This window comes from Meriones unguiculatus, chromosome 19 (assembly GCF_030254825.1).
Source record: "Meriones unguiculatus strain TT.TT164.6M chromosome 19, Bangor_MerUng_6.1, whole genome shotgun sequence".
NCBI classification, from domain to species: Eukaryota; Metazoa; Chordata; class Mammalia; order Rodentia; family Muridae; genus Meriones; species Meriones unguiculatus.
Window position 1 is genome coordinate 48,173,485 of NC_083366.1, and position 13,229 is coordinate 48,186,713.

At 54.3% G+C, this 13,229-nt stretch overlaps 1 protein-coding gene and 1 long non-coding RNA gene across 3 annotated transcripts; one reads left to right on the forward strand and one right to left on the reverse strand.

The window, feature by feature from the left end:
* Positions 1 to 549: 549 nt before the first annotated feature.
* Positions 550 to 3,846, reverse strand: LOC132649181 (uncharacterized). The gene is made up of 3 exons (XR_009587622.1): positions 3,334 to 3,846; positions 1,116 to 1,156; positions 550 to 954 (listed from the first exon to the last, which is right to left on the reverse strand). It is a non-coding gene; the product is annotated as an uncharacterized LOC132649181 (long non-coding RNA).
* A 59-nt stretch (positions 3,847 to 3,905) lies between these two features.
* Positions 3,906 to 10,498, forward strand: Foxf2 (forkhead box F2). 2 transcript variants are annotated; one of them, XM_060372416.1, is made up of 2 exons: positions 3,906 to 5,563; positions 8,662 to 10,498. In XM_060372416.1, the coding sequence occupies exons 1-2, from the start codon at positions 4,381 to 4,383 to the stop codon at positions 8,820 to 8,822; spliced, it is 1,344 nt and encodes a 447-aa protein (XP_060228399.1). In that variant the 5' UTR covers positions 3,906 to 4,380; the 3' UTR covers positions 8,823 to 10,498. The 2 variants fall into 2 exon arrangements, with proteins under 2 accessions (XP_060228399.1, XP_021500377.1); XM_021644702.2 differs by having other exon boundaries at positions 3,908 to 5,563; positions 8,659 to 10,496.
* The last annotated feature ends 2,731 nt before the right edge of the window (positions 10,499 to 13,229 follow it).

Here is a 13,229-nt window from a genome sequence, read left to right on the forward strand (position 1 = left end):
AGCAAACCTGGACCCCAGTGCCAGGAGCAATTAGAAAGGCAACAGGGACGCTCAAGATTCTTCTGCCCATGGTGACTTAGCCCCTGAACACACGGTGGGAACGGGAGGGCATCTTCCCACTGAACTGCAAAAGGCTTTCCCCCCATTAGGTTCAGGCTGAAGAAAGGAAGGTGGGGAGCATGCCAGCTCTTGCCCTTGAACGTGGCTAGTGTTGATGGGTCTCTCCCAGCTCTCCTGGTTTAGTCTGAGCCAATTCATGTAAAACCCACGAAACAAAGAAAGCATGCTAAGAAAACATTTAAACCGCAACAATGAAGAGATTTCCTAGAATAAAATGTCAACTGCAGAACAAAAATCAGAGAAATCCCAATTTTTGCTACATTTACGTTCCCTTGCTCTGGGGCAGGGGGTGGGACCCTAATGGGTTTGGAACGGGGAAGGGAATCCAAAGCCCATATGGAGACTGTTGACCAATCCAATAGGGACGGAGTGAGGACCACTCTGAACTGTATGCTTGTTTGTTTGGTCGGTTGTTGTTGTTGTTAATGAAGAAGCCTGCAGGCTGATCTAGAATTGTTTAATGAATCATAGCTGTACTCCTCCATTTTTAAAGAAACCAAGATTTTTGTTGTTTATAGAAAACAAAAAGTAGTGGGGAAAGGCTCACACCAGAAGGGACCTCCTAGGGAATGGGACCAATCTAAACAAAGCAGCATCAGCAATGAGACTTCCATTTTCACTCTGCAGCTGGGCTGGGGCTGGGACTCAGGTAGAGTTCCCATGGTTTGCTTCCATCTCCAACACAGCAAAGGTAAAGAAAGAATTAAGCAAATGCTGCCTGCCCGCCAGAAACGAATTCTCCATGAGGGAGAAAGAATTTGACCTCATTTGTTATCCACTGTGTTCTTGCCCAATAAATCTGGACACATCCATGGCTGAAACACAGAAGTTTAGCTGCAAGAAAGTTGAAAAGAGCACTGAATTTGGAGTCCCAGACCCCTTCCATCTCCCAGGCCAGCTAGGTCACTTGGCCCTGGTCAGCCTCAAAGGACTCTCAGGTATGCAATCACCAAGATCAAGTCTTGGAGAAGATCTCTTCCTGCCCAACAGCTTACCTACCAAGTTCCAGCGTTGGGAAGGCATAGTACACAGACCCCTAGAAAAAAAAAAAGTAGGCTTCAGGTTTACAGACCTTCTCCCTGCCCTGGGCAGTTCCCCACTGCTCAATATCTGGGACATGCTGCAGACTATAAGAGCAAATCCGTACAGATTTAGAGAATCATGGGAGCATATGAATGATACCTGCATGATAAAAGGAATCTTTTTTTTATCTTTTATAAGTTAACCAGCTGAATCAGCAGAAACTAAGAAATACATCAAGATTTTTTTTTTAAATGAGTATTTGTAACTCTCCTAAAATTTCAGGTATCCATTATAATAGGATGCCCCGTGGCTCCCTAACCGAGAGCTAAGGAAGATAATTAAACCTTGCCTTGATAGAAAAGGTTCTGTGCCTTCAGACTTCAGCCCGCAAACGTGTTTAGGCCAGTTTTAAAAGCAAGTACCATGGTGGGGGGGGCAGGGGGTGGGAGAAGATTCATAGAATCCCCCACGTGAAGGGACCTAGACAGGTGCATAGCCGAGTGACCACAAGCCGACTCTATACACAATTTCCCAAACGCCCTGCCTGCCTACAAAATGACCATCCTTCTCCTCACTCTTTCTCCTGAACCAGTGCCTTCCCCACTTCACATACGCACAAAAACACATTTATCAACACCGAAGTCTGCCTGTGGAGCTCCTTTGGGCCGTTACCACCCTCCACCCAATTTCTACTTCATCTGGAGCGATTCCTTTCAGACACTTAGAACTTCGGTTTATTGAGCACGTGTTTACTTCCATATTGAGTCTCATCAAAAATCAGTCCAGGCAAAAAACGACAAAGGAGGATGGAAGGGGGAATCAGCATGAAATAAATGGGGACTCGCCTCCCCCCCCCCAAATGTTAACTAGCCAAAAAAGAAATTCTTAGGAAGTCGAAACAACTTCGACCCCCAACCCAATCAAAACATCCCTTCCGGAAAAGATCGACTTGTTTCTTTTTTCTCTTGCAAATGAGCGGTCCACTCAGTTCTGCTCCGTGGTGTTTTCTTAGCTGACTCTGGGCTACAATCGGGCCATTTTCGGACAATTCCCATGTAGGTACCAGGGGTGCTCTGGAGGAAGCTGTCGACGCCTGTTCAGCTAATTTAGGTTTTCTTTGTCTAATTACTGTGGAGCTTAGGGAAAAGGAGCCGGGCTCAGGGCAGTAAACTGACACTCGGGCTCTGTGTGTGGTATCCCGGCAGGGTTTGATGGAAAAAGCCTGCTTCCACTCAACTTCAGGTCACTGTCTGGGGCCAGCCCCCTCCCCCCGCACCCGCCCTTTCCTCTGCTCCGCAGACCCACCGGCATTCTCCATCAGAGGCAGTCTCCAGGCACTGGGGCACTGAGAGATGGAGAAGTCCACCCTCCCACCCGCAGGGAGCCAGAATCCACGAGCCGGGCGAGCCAGAGCTCCCTAAGGCTCCCTAAGGGTCTCTGCGCTGTCCTCACCCTGACACCTTCCCAGGCTCTCCAGCACACACGTGACAAACCTGGTCCTCTCGGGGATGGTGCAGAAATGTAGACCGCTACGCCTCCCATTTGTTCCCCGGGTGGGCATCTCCTTCCCCTCTGGGCCTGGCCACCAGCCCTTGTGTGGCCAGGCCTGCTTCAGCCTGCAGCTCTCTCTCTCTCTCTCTCTCTCTCTCTCTCTCTCTCTCTCTCTCTCCAGCCCCTGTCCGGGGTCAGACTACATTTCCCCGCACGTGTAATCCAATAACTAACTGTCGGGTCTCATTGGAATGATTTCTCCCGAGGGCCCATCTCTCTGTGAGCTGCCTCGTACTGAGGGGAATAAAGGCACAACCAGAGAAGTGGGGGCTGGGGGCACGGAAGGCTGACGCCCTGAACCCACTGGCAGCTGCGCGGACCTTCGGTGCTGACGCTAAACACACCTATCTCCTCACCTCAGGGTCTCTCTCTCTCTCTCTCTCTCTCTCTCTCTCTGCATGAAGTGGAAACAAGTCAGTGAAAGGTGGAAGCCAATGAAGACTAATCCGCCAAGAGTCCCGAGTCTCTCTAAAAGTCAGCCCAGGCTTCTCCACCCAAACCCCAGTGCTCAGCTTCAAATATGTTCCTAACTGCCTCGGGGCCACAGCTCAAGGGCGCCCGGGGCATCCTGCCCTCTGCTGTGAGCTCTCAGAGGCCCTGCAGGTCCAGAGATAGAGAGACCCAGGATTGGCACGTTACCTTGGGATGTCTGGCACCCCGGCGTGTGGCCGAGTGCAGAACTGTCTAAATAGAGTTGACAGATGGTGTCAGTTCGGGCAGTGGGGACGATGGCTAAGGAGGTCCTTCCAGGGCACCGCCACCGCCCCAAGGCTCAGCCCCAACAGGACCCGGCAGGGGTGGAGGAGGGGCAGGGTGGGCCCACTCTAGGCAAGCGGGGGTGGGGGCGGAGGTGGGGGCGGAGGTGGGGGCTCCTGGGATAGGGACGGGGTGCTGGAAGGGACGGAGAATGAATTAAGTCCCGGGTAGTCGAGTCTTGCCAAGGCTGGGAGTTGTGCTCCCAGCAGAAGGCCAGGGGATCCGTAGCCCCGGCTCGGGAGAGGGCAGCCAGGGGAAAGGGAAAGAGCCGGGAGAGACGTAACAGCGCGAAGAGGACCCCGGAGAGGCTCGGAGGCGATAAGAGCGGGAGCCCGCCGCCAGGTCCAGAGGGGGAGGAGTGACGCGGACCCAGCGCGCCCTCCCCGCGGCGGGCGGGCGCAGAGCGAGGAGGGGGCAGGGCGGGGTGGGGTGGAGGGAGGGAGGGAGGGAGCGAGGCGGCCGCAGGGAGGGCGCGCCAGGGAGGAAGTCCAAGAGACAGAGAGAGAGAGACGAGCACTCCCGAAAGAAGACGACGAGGCTAGTCCCGGGGGTCCGGGCCGAGGTCCCGGTTGCAGGGCGCAGCCGTCGGGGGCTCCGGGGCCGCCTCCCTCTTCGCCTCGGCGGCTTTAGGAGGCGGTTGCGCCAGGAAGGCGCGGGCCCGGAGGCTCGGAAGAGGGATGCGCGGGGCGTCGCCTCCGAGCCGCCGCCGCCGCCGCCGCCCGAAGCCCCGGAGGAGCTGAAGGAGGCGACGCTGAAGGAGGCGACACCGCCGCCACCGCCACCGCCACCGCCGCCGCCGCCGCCTCCGCCGCCGCCGCCGCCGAAGCGCTGGCCCGGAGTGGCCCCGGCTCGTGGGCCGACCCGGCTCCAGCGCCGCCACTCCCGCTCCGGGGTCCGCCCCCGAGGCCCGGCCTCGCTCCCGGTGCCCAGATGAGCACCGAGGGCGGGCCCCCGCCGCCCCCGCCGCGCCCGCCGCCCGGCGCGCTCCAGGCCGCCCTGATGAGCCCCCCGGCCGCCGCCACCCTGGACTCCACCACCTCGTCCTCCTCGTCGTCTTCGTCGTCTTCGTCGTCGTCCGCCTCCTGCGCCTCGTCCTCTTCCAACTCGGTCGGCGCCTCGTCGGGCGCCTGCAAGAGCTCGGCGGCGGCGGGCGGAGGAGGCGGCGGGGGCGCGGGCGGCGGCGCGAGCGGGGCCACCAAGAAGGCCACGTCGGGGCTGCGGCGGCCGGAGAAGCCGCCCTACTCGTACATCGCGCTCATCGTCATGGCCATCCAGAGCTCGCCCAGCAAGCGCCTGACGCTCAGCGAGATCTACCAGTTCCTGCAGGCGCGCTTCCCCTTCTTCCGCGGCGCCTACCAGGGCTGGAAGAACTCGGTGCGCCACAACCTCTCGCTCAACGAGTGCTTCATCAAGCTGCCCAAGGGCCTCGGGCGACCCGGCAAGGGCCACTACTGGACCATCGACCCGGCCAGCGAGTTCATGTTCGAGGAGGGCTCGTTCCGCCGGCGGCCTCGCGGCTTCAGGAGGAAGTGCCAGGCGCTCAAGCCCATGTACCACCGGGTGGTGAGCGGCTTGGGCTTCGGGGCCTCGCTGCTGCCCCAGGGCTTCGACTTCCAGGCGCCCCCGTCGGCTCCCCTGGGGTGCCACGGCCAGGGAGGCTACGGTGGCCTCGACATGATGCCCGCGGGCTACGATGCTGGGGCCGGCGCTCCGGGCCACGGGCACCCGCACCACCTCCACCATCACCACGTCCCCCACATGTCGCCCAACCCGGGCTCCACCTATATGGCCAGCTGCCCGGTGCCCGCAGGTCCGGCGGGCGTCGGGGCGGCTGCGGGTGGAGGAGGCGGCGGCGGCGGCGACTATGGGCCGGACAGCAGCAGCAGCCCAGTGCCCTCCTCCCCGGCCATGGCGAGCGCCATCGAGTGTCACTCGCCCTACACCAGCCCCGCGGCGCACTGGAGCTCGCCCGGCGCCTCACCTTACCTCAAGCAGCCGCCCGCCCTGACGCCGAGCAGCAACCCCGCGGCTTCTGCGGGCCTGCACCCCAGCATGTCTTCCTACTCGCTGGAGCAGAGCTACTTACACCAGAACGCCCGAGAGGATCTCTCAGGTAACCATGAGGACCCAGGCCCGCTGCGAGCGGAGCCTCTGAGGGCCAGGGCAACTACACCTTAGGTCCCCAACGCTGGGGTCTGTGGAACGGGGTGTGGGGAGAGGGTGCTGGGGAAATTGGCACTCTAATCCGGGGGTGGAAGGCTAGGATTTGGTTTTACCGTGTTCTCTGATACTCTGGGCCGGTTGGTGGGTCCCAGAATTCCCAGGCTGGAGAAGAATGCTGCCAAGTCCTAACCTTCTTGGCCTGCTTTAGGACACTGTGGACTTTCTCCCAATTAGGCCAGACTCGGCTCTGGAAAGAAGGCATGTGACCTTTGGAGACCTTGGTCGAGGAATTGGGTCTGGTTCATTTTGTTCCCCTTATTCTCTGCAAAGTCCGTTTTGCCCTAGTTTGTAGATGACAGAAAGGAAGGGGTTCTGTGTCAAGAGCAAGTGAGGGAGAGTTCTTACCTGGGCAAACAGTGAAAGGAGTTAGCCGAGAAGGGGAGAGAGAGAAAAGCAGAGCTGAGTCCCAAGGACTTTGCTGGCGACAAGAGGCACCAAAATGTTGACGAATTTTTGAATGCTCACAGGCACACATGCCCTATGGATCTAGTTAATGCCACCAGTTCGTCCTGGACATCAAGATGTGGGCGCCCTGGTGAGATAATTCCTCTAAGAAACGTGCCTAGTGGCCACTCTTTCTTTTTACTGTGGCTGGTTTATATTGTGTGGGTTGTAGAGTATGAAAATTTATTGACTTGTGAAAAGTGGTGAAGGGTAGGAGGAGAGGAGGAAGTGGAGGAGAGAATTTTGTGTTTGGCCAGCTTTATCTAGAGGATAGAGATAAACCCTGATTAATTCCCCCGAGGCTCCCACGGGGCACAGATTGAAATCTGGGAGCCTGTCTGTCAAGGGCGGAGGAAGCCCAGTGGTGCCGTCTCCCACACGCTTACTTCCAGCCCCAATCAGAAAATCCACAGGGTGATGTACACCGTCACATGCGTGTGACTATGTGTGCAACGGGAGCTTGGCGGAATGGAGAAGCCAAGAAACAGCGAAAGATCTTGGAGAAATTTCCCAAATAAGCCTTTTAACTGGGGGTCTCCGGGGTTAACCAAACAAAGACAGTCTAGGCAGGACCACACGGGAGAGGATTTTAGGCTGACTTAACCCTCAGAGAACAGAGTCTTGTTCAATTTTATGGGAATTTCAACAAGTAACCAATACAGATGACCCTCTCTCTTATTCCCCACCCCCCCACCTCCTGCCCTGCGGACGAGCTGTCAGTCTCTCTCCTGCACGCTGAACTGGAACCTAAGCCTCCCTCCCCCACTGGCTAGGCCTACTGCTCTGGCCCTTATCCTCGCTGCCCTTCCCTTTGGGTAGACATAGCTTACCTTGAACCCAGTCTCCCAAGCTTCCCAGCTGTCAGAAAACTATACTCTGGGAAGAAACAAACAAGCAGGCGCGCAGGAGAGACATTTCTGACCTTTCTGTTAGGTCCACGTCCCATTGCACAGACCCTAGGCCTCACACAAAACCTCCAGAACTGCCCGGATGTGGCGGCTTAACCCTCTAACTTGGAGAGAATGAGAACTGTCCAGTCACGAAGACAGGCAGGGGATCGCCTGTCCCCACGCCTGCCTTGACCCAGCCTTCCCCGCAAACGGTGGCTTGGGTCGACCTGGCGCTGTTGCCAATTTTTCTTGGGCATCCGCCCTCCTCTCTTTCTAGAATATTCCGATTTTTCACTTATCCAGTGGCTTTCCCAAGAGCCCCGAGTTGTACCCGGAGACCCCGCAGGGCCTGGTTCTGAGTGTCATCCACAGGACTGCGGCCCACTGAGGCTGGGAGGTCGGCGGAGGTCGCCGCTCGGGGACAGCTGAAGAAAGCCCCCCCCCCAGTACACGCACACTGCCACGCACCCAGCAGAACCCTCCCCTCGCCGCGCACCCGCAAACGCCCCGCGCCCTCCGCTCCGCTTCCTAACGGGGCGTCGGAGGTGGCATCCTCAGGGAGGCGGTGGCAACGGGACCCGCCGGGGCCGGGAGTCGTGAACGCTCATCCGAAGCCCTGCGGGGCCTCGCCAGCTGGGCATCGGTGCTCGGTGGCGGCGGCCTGGGGTGGAGGCGCGAGCCAGCTCAGGTCCTCTCCGGTGGCAGCGGTGGCGGCGCAGGACCCGGCGGGTCGTGTCCCCCCCCTCCCCGCGCGTACCTGGGCCGATTCTCTGGAGCCGAGTCTCCCAGAGCGGTACCCCGTAGCCTCCGAGGCTGAGTCACAGCCGCCGCTGAGCGGCCTGTTCTCTCTTTGGGTGGCACGTACGCTTTTCTCCAGCTTGCAACCAACCGCACTGGGGGCGACACGGGCGTCCGGCTTGTGCAGACCACACCGACCGGGTGCGCGGGGGTAGGCCTCATGAAAACGCCTGCCCAGGCGGCGGCGGGGATGCGCGCTGAGCCCACTGCGTCCTGGGGCTGAGAAAACAAAAGCAAAAGTGGCCGGCAGGTTGGCATCGAGAGAGACCGGCTCAGGGCCTGGGTAGCCGAGCACAGGCTCCAATAGTACCCCACCTCGCTGCTAGATGGCCAGGCCAGAGACCCTGACCTTGGCTGGTGCTGGCCAAGGGAAAGCCGAAGGGTTTGGGACCTAAGGAGACGCCTGCCACCCTGCAGGTGGGAAGGGAACTGCCCTCTTCTCTCCCCCTCTTCCCTTCCCAGGCCCGTCATCCTCCGCGGACGAAGGGCTTAGATAGTCCATTGATTCTAGAGTTTTGTGACAAGAAAGCAAGGTACAGAACAGAGGTGAAGGCGGCAGAGGTGGCGGGGTGCTTGTGTAGCCTGGGTCGCCTTGGGGATGAAGAGAGAGGGGAGTGGGAATTCTCGAACAAATCACCTCTCAAGGAGGGCCATCTTGGAACTTCTGGATGTCCTGAGAGCTCCCCCCCCCCCTTACTACCGGCTTGATAGCCAGACACCTAAAGGCCACTAGCTGCTTTTGCATCCTCAGTCAGAATGACACAGATTAAATGGAAAATTTCGAAGGAGTCTATCCCACCGTCGGCCGGGCGGTTTTAACTGAAAGGGTTTTTTCTCTTCTTTCTTCTTTCAGTAGGACTGCCCCGTTATCAGCACCACTCCACTCCGGTGTGCGACAGGAAAGATTTCGTCCTTAATTTCAACGGCATTTCTTCCTTCCACCCCTCCGCTAGTGGCTCTTACTATCACCACCACCACCAGACCGTGTGCCAAGATATTAAGCCCTGTGTTATGTGAATGGACGGAGGCCCTGGAGGCTGCTCTCCCTCTTCCGCCCTCTCCTCCTCTCCCCTCCGAGAGGGGGCCACTGGGAACTGCGACGGGACTCACTCACTGTACTGTGCACACACGGGTAGCAGTAAGTAGAGCGCCCATGACTTAGACGAACGCCCAGGGGGAGCCCCCTGCCCTCCGATGTTCGCCCACCAGTGGAAGAGGGAACCGTTGGCAAGGCAACAGCCCAGAAGTGGGACAGAGGAAGATGACAGTGAAACATTTTACTACATAAACCTTTCAGCGCTAGGGTGGCCATTGCCTTAACTAATGGGGTCTGAAAAGGGAGTTGTGTGTGTGTGTGTGTGTGTGTGTGTTTCTTGGTGTGTGCTTTTCAAAAACAGGCAGTGCTAAAAGTACAGCAGTTGAAGAAAGCCTTGTCTAGTTGCCTGGCCCAGTAGGAGATTTTTCCCCCCACCCCACCCCCACCACTCCCTTCGGATACAGGTGCCAAAGAACATTGTGAAGGAATGAAGAAGGTGGCTCTCAGTATTGTGACAATACAACACTTTACAAGGTTGTTTTTCTACCACCATATTTTTTTAAAGTATTTTTATGATCTTCGTATACTCACACTTCGCTTGTATTTTAAAAGGAGGGTATATTTGCACTTATGTATACTTTTACAGTTTGCCAGAATATTTTGATGTAAGTTTTTTTTTTTCAATAAAATGTGTATAAGAAATAGCCGTTTTAGGGACCCTTTCGTCTGCAGTCACCCTGTCACGGCCACACCCTCCAGGCAAACATTGGGACTCTGCACTGCCCACCCCCAAGTTGTGTAGCTGACATGAGGTGAAGTCTCTGTTTTGAATAAGCCAGTCCAGTCTTGATGGTGGGTCTTCTCGGCGGCCGAGGGGACATTTCTGATACTTCTCTCTCTACTTCACTCTCACTTTCTCCAGCCAAACAAAAAAACAAAAAAACAGAACGTGAAAAGAACTCAAAAACAAAACACTAAAAATAAATAAAATCAAAACAAAAGCCATGGGTTTGATCTGAGGAAGCCAAGTGGTGGGACTCCTTTGTTTCTTTTCCTGTGCCCGAGAGTTCTGCCCTTTTGCTCCTTCCTCTTTCCCACCAGGTGGGAGGTGTGAGGGCAGAGCAGTGCCCATCCATAGCCTCCAGCATGGCAACCAGGCTGCTGTTTGCGCTGGGTGGTGGTCAGACCAAAGAGGCCTATAGGCCCTCAGCAGGATTTAAACTGGCACCCCCTCCTCCGGAGCTCCCACAAGCTTGCACAGCCTCTGCTGCTTCTCCTGCCAGGTTTCCCAATCTTGAACGCTGCCCGCAGAACTGGCAGGACATTAAAATGAGAAAATAGCCCAGTGAGGCAGAAGGAGCTATTCCCCACGGAATTATTTCCCCCTTCGGTTGGGAGCACAGCAGTGTTCACTCTTAATCATGTTGTGGTAATTTTCTCTTCAACTCCGGGCTGGATCCTCGCTTTTTTTGTTTTTGCCTCTTGAGGAGGGAACGCTCCTTCCGTCCAGTCCACCACTAGGTAACTGGTAACTCTATTTCCCCCTGTTTCAACGAATCTTGACTTCGAGGTGTTCTCCTGAATAAAATATAGAGTTTCAGAACTCTTAGCTATATTCCTAACCCTTAGTCCTCTTTCTTGTACAAAAAAAAAAAAAAAAAAAAAAAAAAAAAAATTAAACACTGACTTAAACACTTTTGCTTCTGCATTATCATATTTACTTTTAAATAGAGTCTTGCCTCCACCCCCCCCCCATTCTTTTTTGTCTTTTATTCTGAGTTACTCGGGGGGCCTGCTATAAATTATGAAGTCAGTCTCAGAGTTTGCTCCGACCACAGTGCTGTGTTTACATTCCTTCCAAGGCAGTCGGCATGGTCGTAATTTATATCCTAAACACTTGAACGTAACTTGTTTATACAGAGAATGACGGGACCTCAAACTCCAGGCTGCTCTGGCCAACCGCATCCGGAGGACCAGTGCGCCCCCTGGTGGAGCAGGAGACAGGTGCATGGGGATCTGGGCTCAAAGATCCACGCTAAGGATGGAGACACTGGCATGACAAAAACAACGCCCTGGTGCTGATCAGGACAGACGTTTAGAACAAGTTGGTCTGGAGTTATGCTTTCCGCTCTTAGGGAACATTTCGAGGTTTCTCTATTTTATTATTTCCACTTACGATTTCATCCTGAAAGCTAATGGAATTCTCTGGCCCTCCTGACCTTATTTACTGTCTGCTAAGATCTTGACACCTTTAAGGTTCTAGACTTCTGAGCTGAGGTCACTGTTTCCTTCTGGGCAACAATTGCTTCCCTCTTGACTGCCCCTCCCTCCAAGACAAGCACACAAACCTGTTAGTAGTCATTTCTACTCTCCTTTTTTTTTTTTTTCAAGTTAAGAAATGTGTAGTTCTTAGGTTTAAATGTTTCTGGAATATTGGTAAGACATTCTGAAGTAAGTGCTACAGTACTTTAAAAAGTGAAAATAAATCAGTAACTCAATTTGGGGACGGGGCGGGGGGGCATCTCTGAATCCCTCAACTATTTGTGGACTTTGGGGACCGAACCCATATGCTAAGCGCTTGCTCTGCCACTGAGCTTACTAACCCACACATTTCATCGAGTATATTTCTGGTCTTCAGAACCTCTGCTCACCGGCAGAATAAAATGATATGTGGAAGGATAGTGGACTATTTTGCGGAAGAATGACTAGCCTTTTCTGTGTCTTGTTTTCAGTTAGAACTGTGTGAAGTAAGAAGGAAGGCAACAGGTGAAGGAGCTCATGCCAGGGCTGGGCAGTGGCTATCTTAGTCTAAGCCCCAACGGTACCTAGTTAATCCTTTCTGTTTGCCCGTGAGGTGGGGGCAGTGAGTTTCCGTTGGCACAGCAAATACCCGAGATGAGCAGCTCACAGAGAGCAAAGGGTGAGCAGGTGGATTTTAGGCCGTCACGATGGAGGTGTGTGGTGGAGCAAGCTATTCCCCCAGATCTGGGGAATTAGAAAGAAAGGAAAATATGCAGCCCACAACCTGCCTAGTTAAGCCCCCTAAATGGTCTGAGGACCTCCCACTTAAGCTCCACTGTCTAACGGCTCTACACCTCTACAAATACCGAAGACAGCCATGAGGCTCTAGGGGCCATTCCAGATGCTAAGTATAGCATGGAGATCTTTATCTGATTTACACATCATCCTTAGGTCACTGGTTTGAGGGGTCTGGCTCACACCCAGGCATTTCCCCGAACTGCCCAAAGAAGCTTTTTCATCTCACACTGCAGACACAGGCAGGGCGGTGGTCTTCCCTCAAAGCAGTGCCTCTCAGACCCTGTGGAACCTCAGAATGGCCTGGAAGGGTTGTTAACGAGGGGCTGCTGGAGTTCAGTGGGTGCAGGCAGAGATCAAGAACTGGCATTTATTTCTAAAAAGCTCTCAAAGATGCTGATGATGTTGTCCAGGGACCACACTCTGAAAACCATAGCTCTAGAAACTCACTTCCCGGCCTATGTTAAGGCTAGTCTGTTAATGAGCACACATAGGTCTAAAAAGTTGTTTTGTTTTGTTTTGTTTTTTACAATACATTTTCTACCCCCAATGTCTTACTCATTGATTATTAGAAAACACAAGGGCAAATTTTGAAACCTATACCAAAATAAATAAATAATTAGGATTAAAAAAAAAAATCAGATATATGAGAGTACTTGTTTTAGTCTAGCAAATGTTGCAAAATAGAGTCAAGTGACATCACTCAAGTCCCCCTGCCTTAGAAAAACAAATCTTGGTACTTAACACAGCACAATGCTGGACCAACTTCTCCAAACAGAAGAAAGTGGCTCAGAACAGAAAATTCCTCTATTTTTTGTACAGGGTTCTGAGTGTGGAACAGAGAGAGAGACCGTACTGTCTGAGAACAGGCAGTGATGATCTCTGGGTACACAGGGATCAGGCAAGAGCATGAGTGGATGAGGAGAGAAGGAGGCAGGAGGAGAGAAAGGAGGGAAAGGGAAAGGAGAAGAGAGAAGTGGATAAAAATGAGAGGAGAAATGGAGAAGAAAAGGAGGAAGGAGAGAAGGCAAGTCAGAACAACACAAAGAGAGGAAGAGAAAGGAAGGGAAAAAGAAAATAGAGGGGGATATAGAGAGAGGTGAGAAAGAGAGAGGAGAGGGGGTTAAAAGGAGTGGGACAGAAAAGCAAGGTCTGGAGCAACTGGGAACATACTTCCAGCTCTGGCCCATAGGAACAGCAGCCCTGAGTCCAGCCTCCTGTCCCCTGAGGCCACTGCTAGGTCTGGTCTCCAGCACCAACCCTTTGGCTAAAAGGCCAGCACACTTGTTCCTGCAGCATTCATCCCTAGGCTCTGGGAAAGGAGTTTTCTAGCTGGGCATGCTCAGATTCTC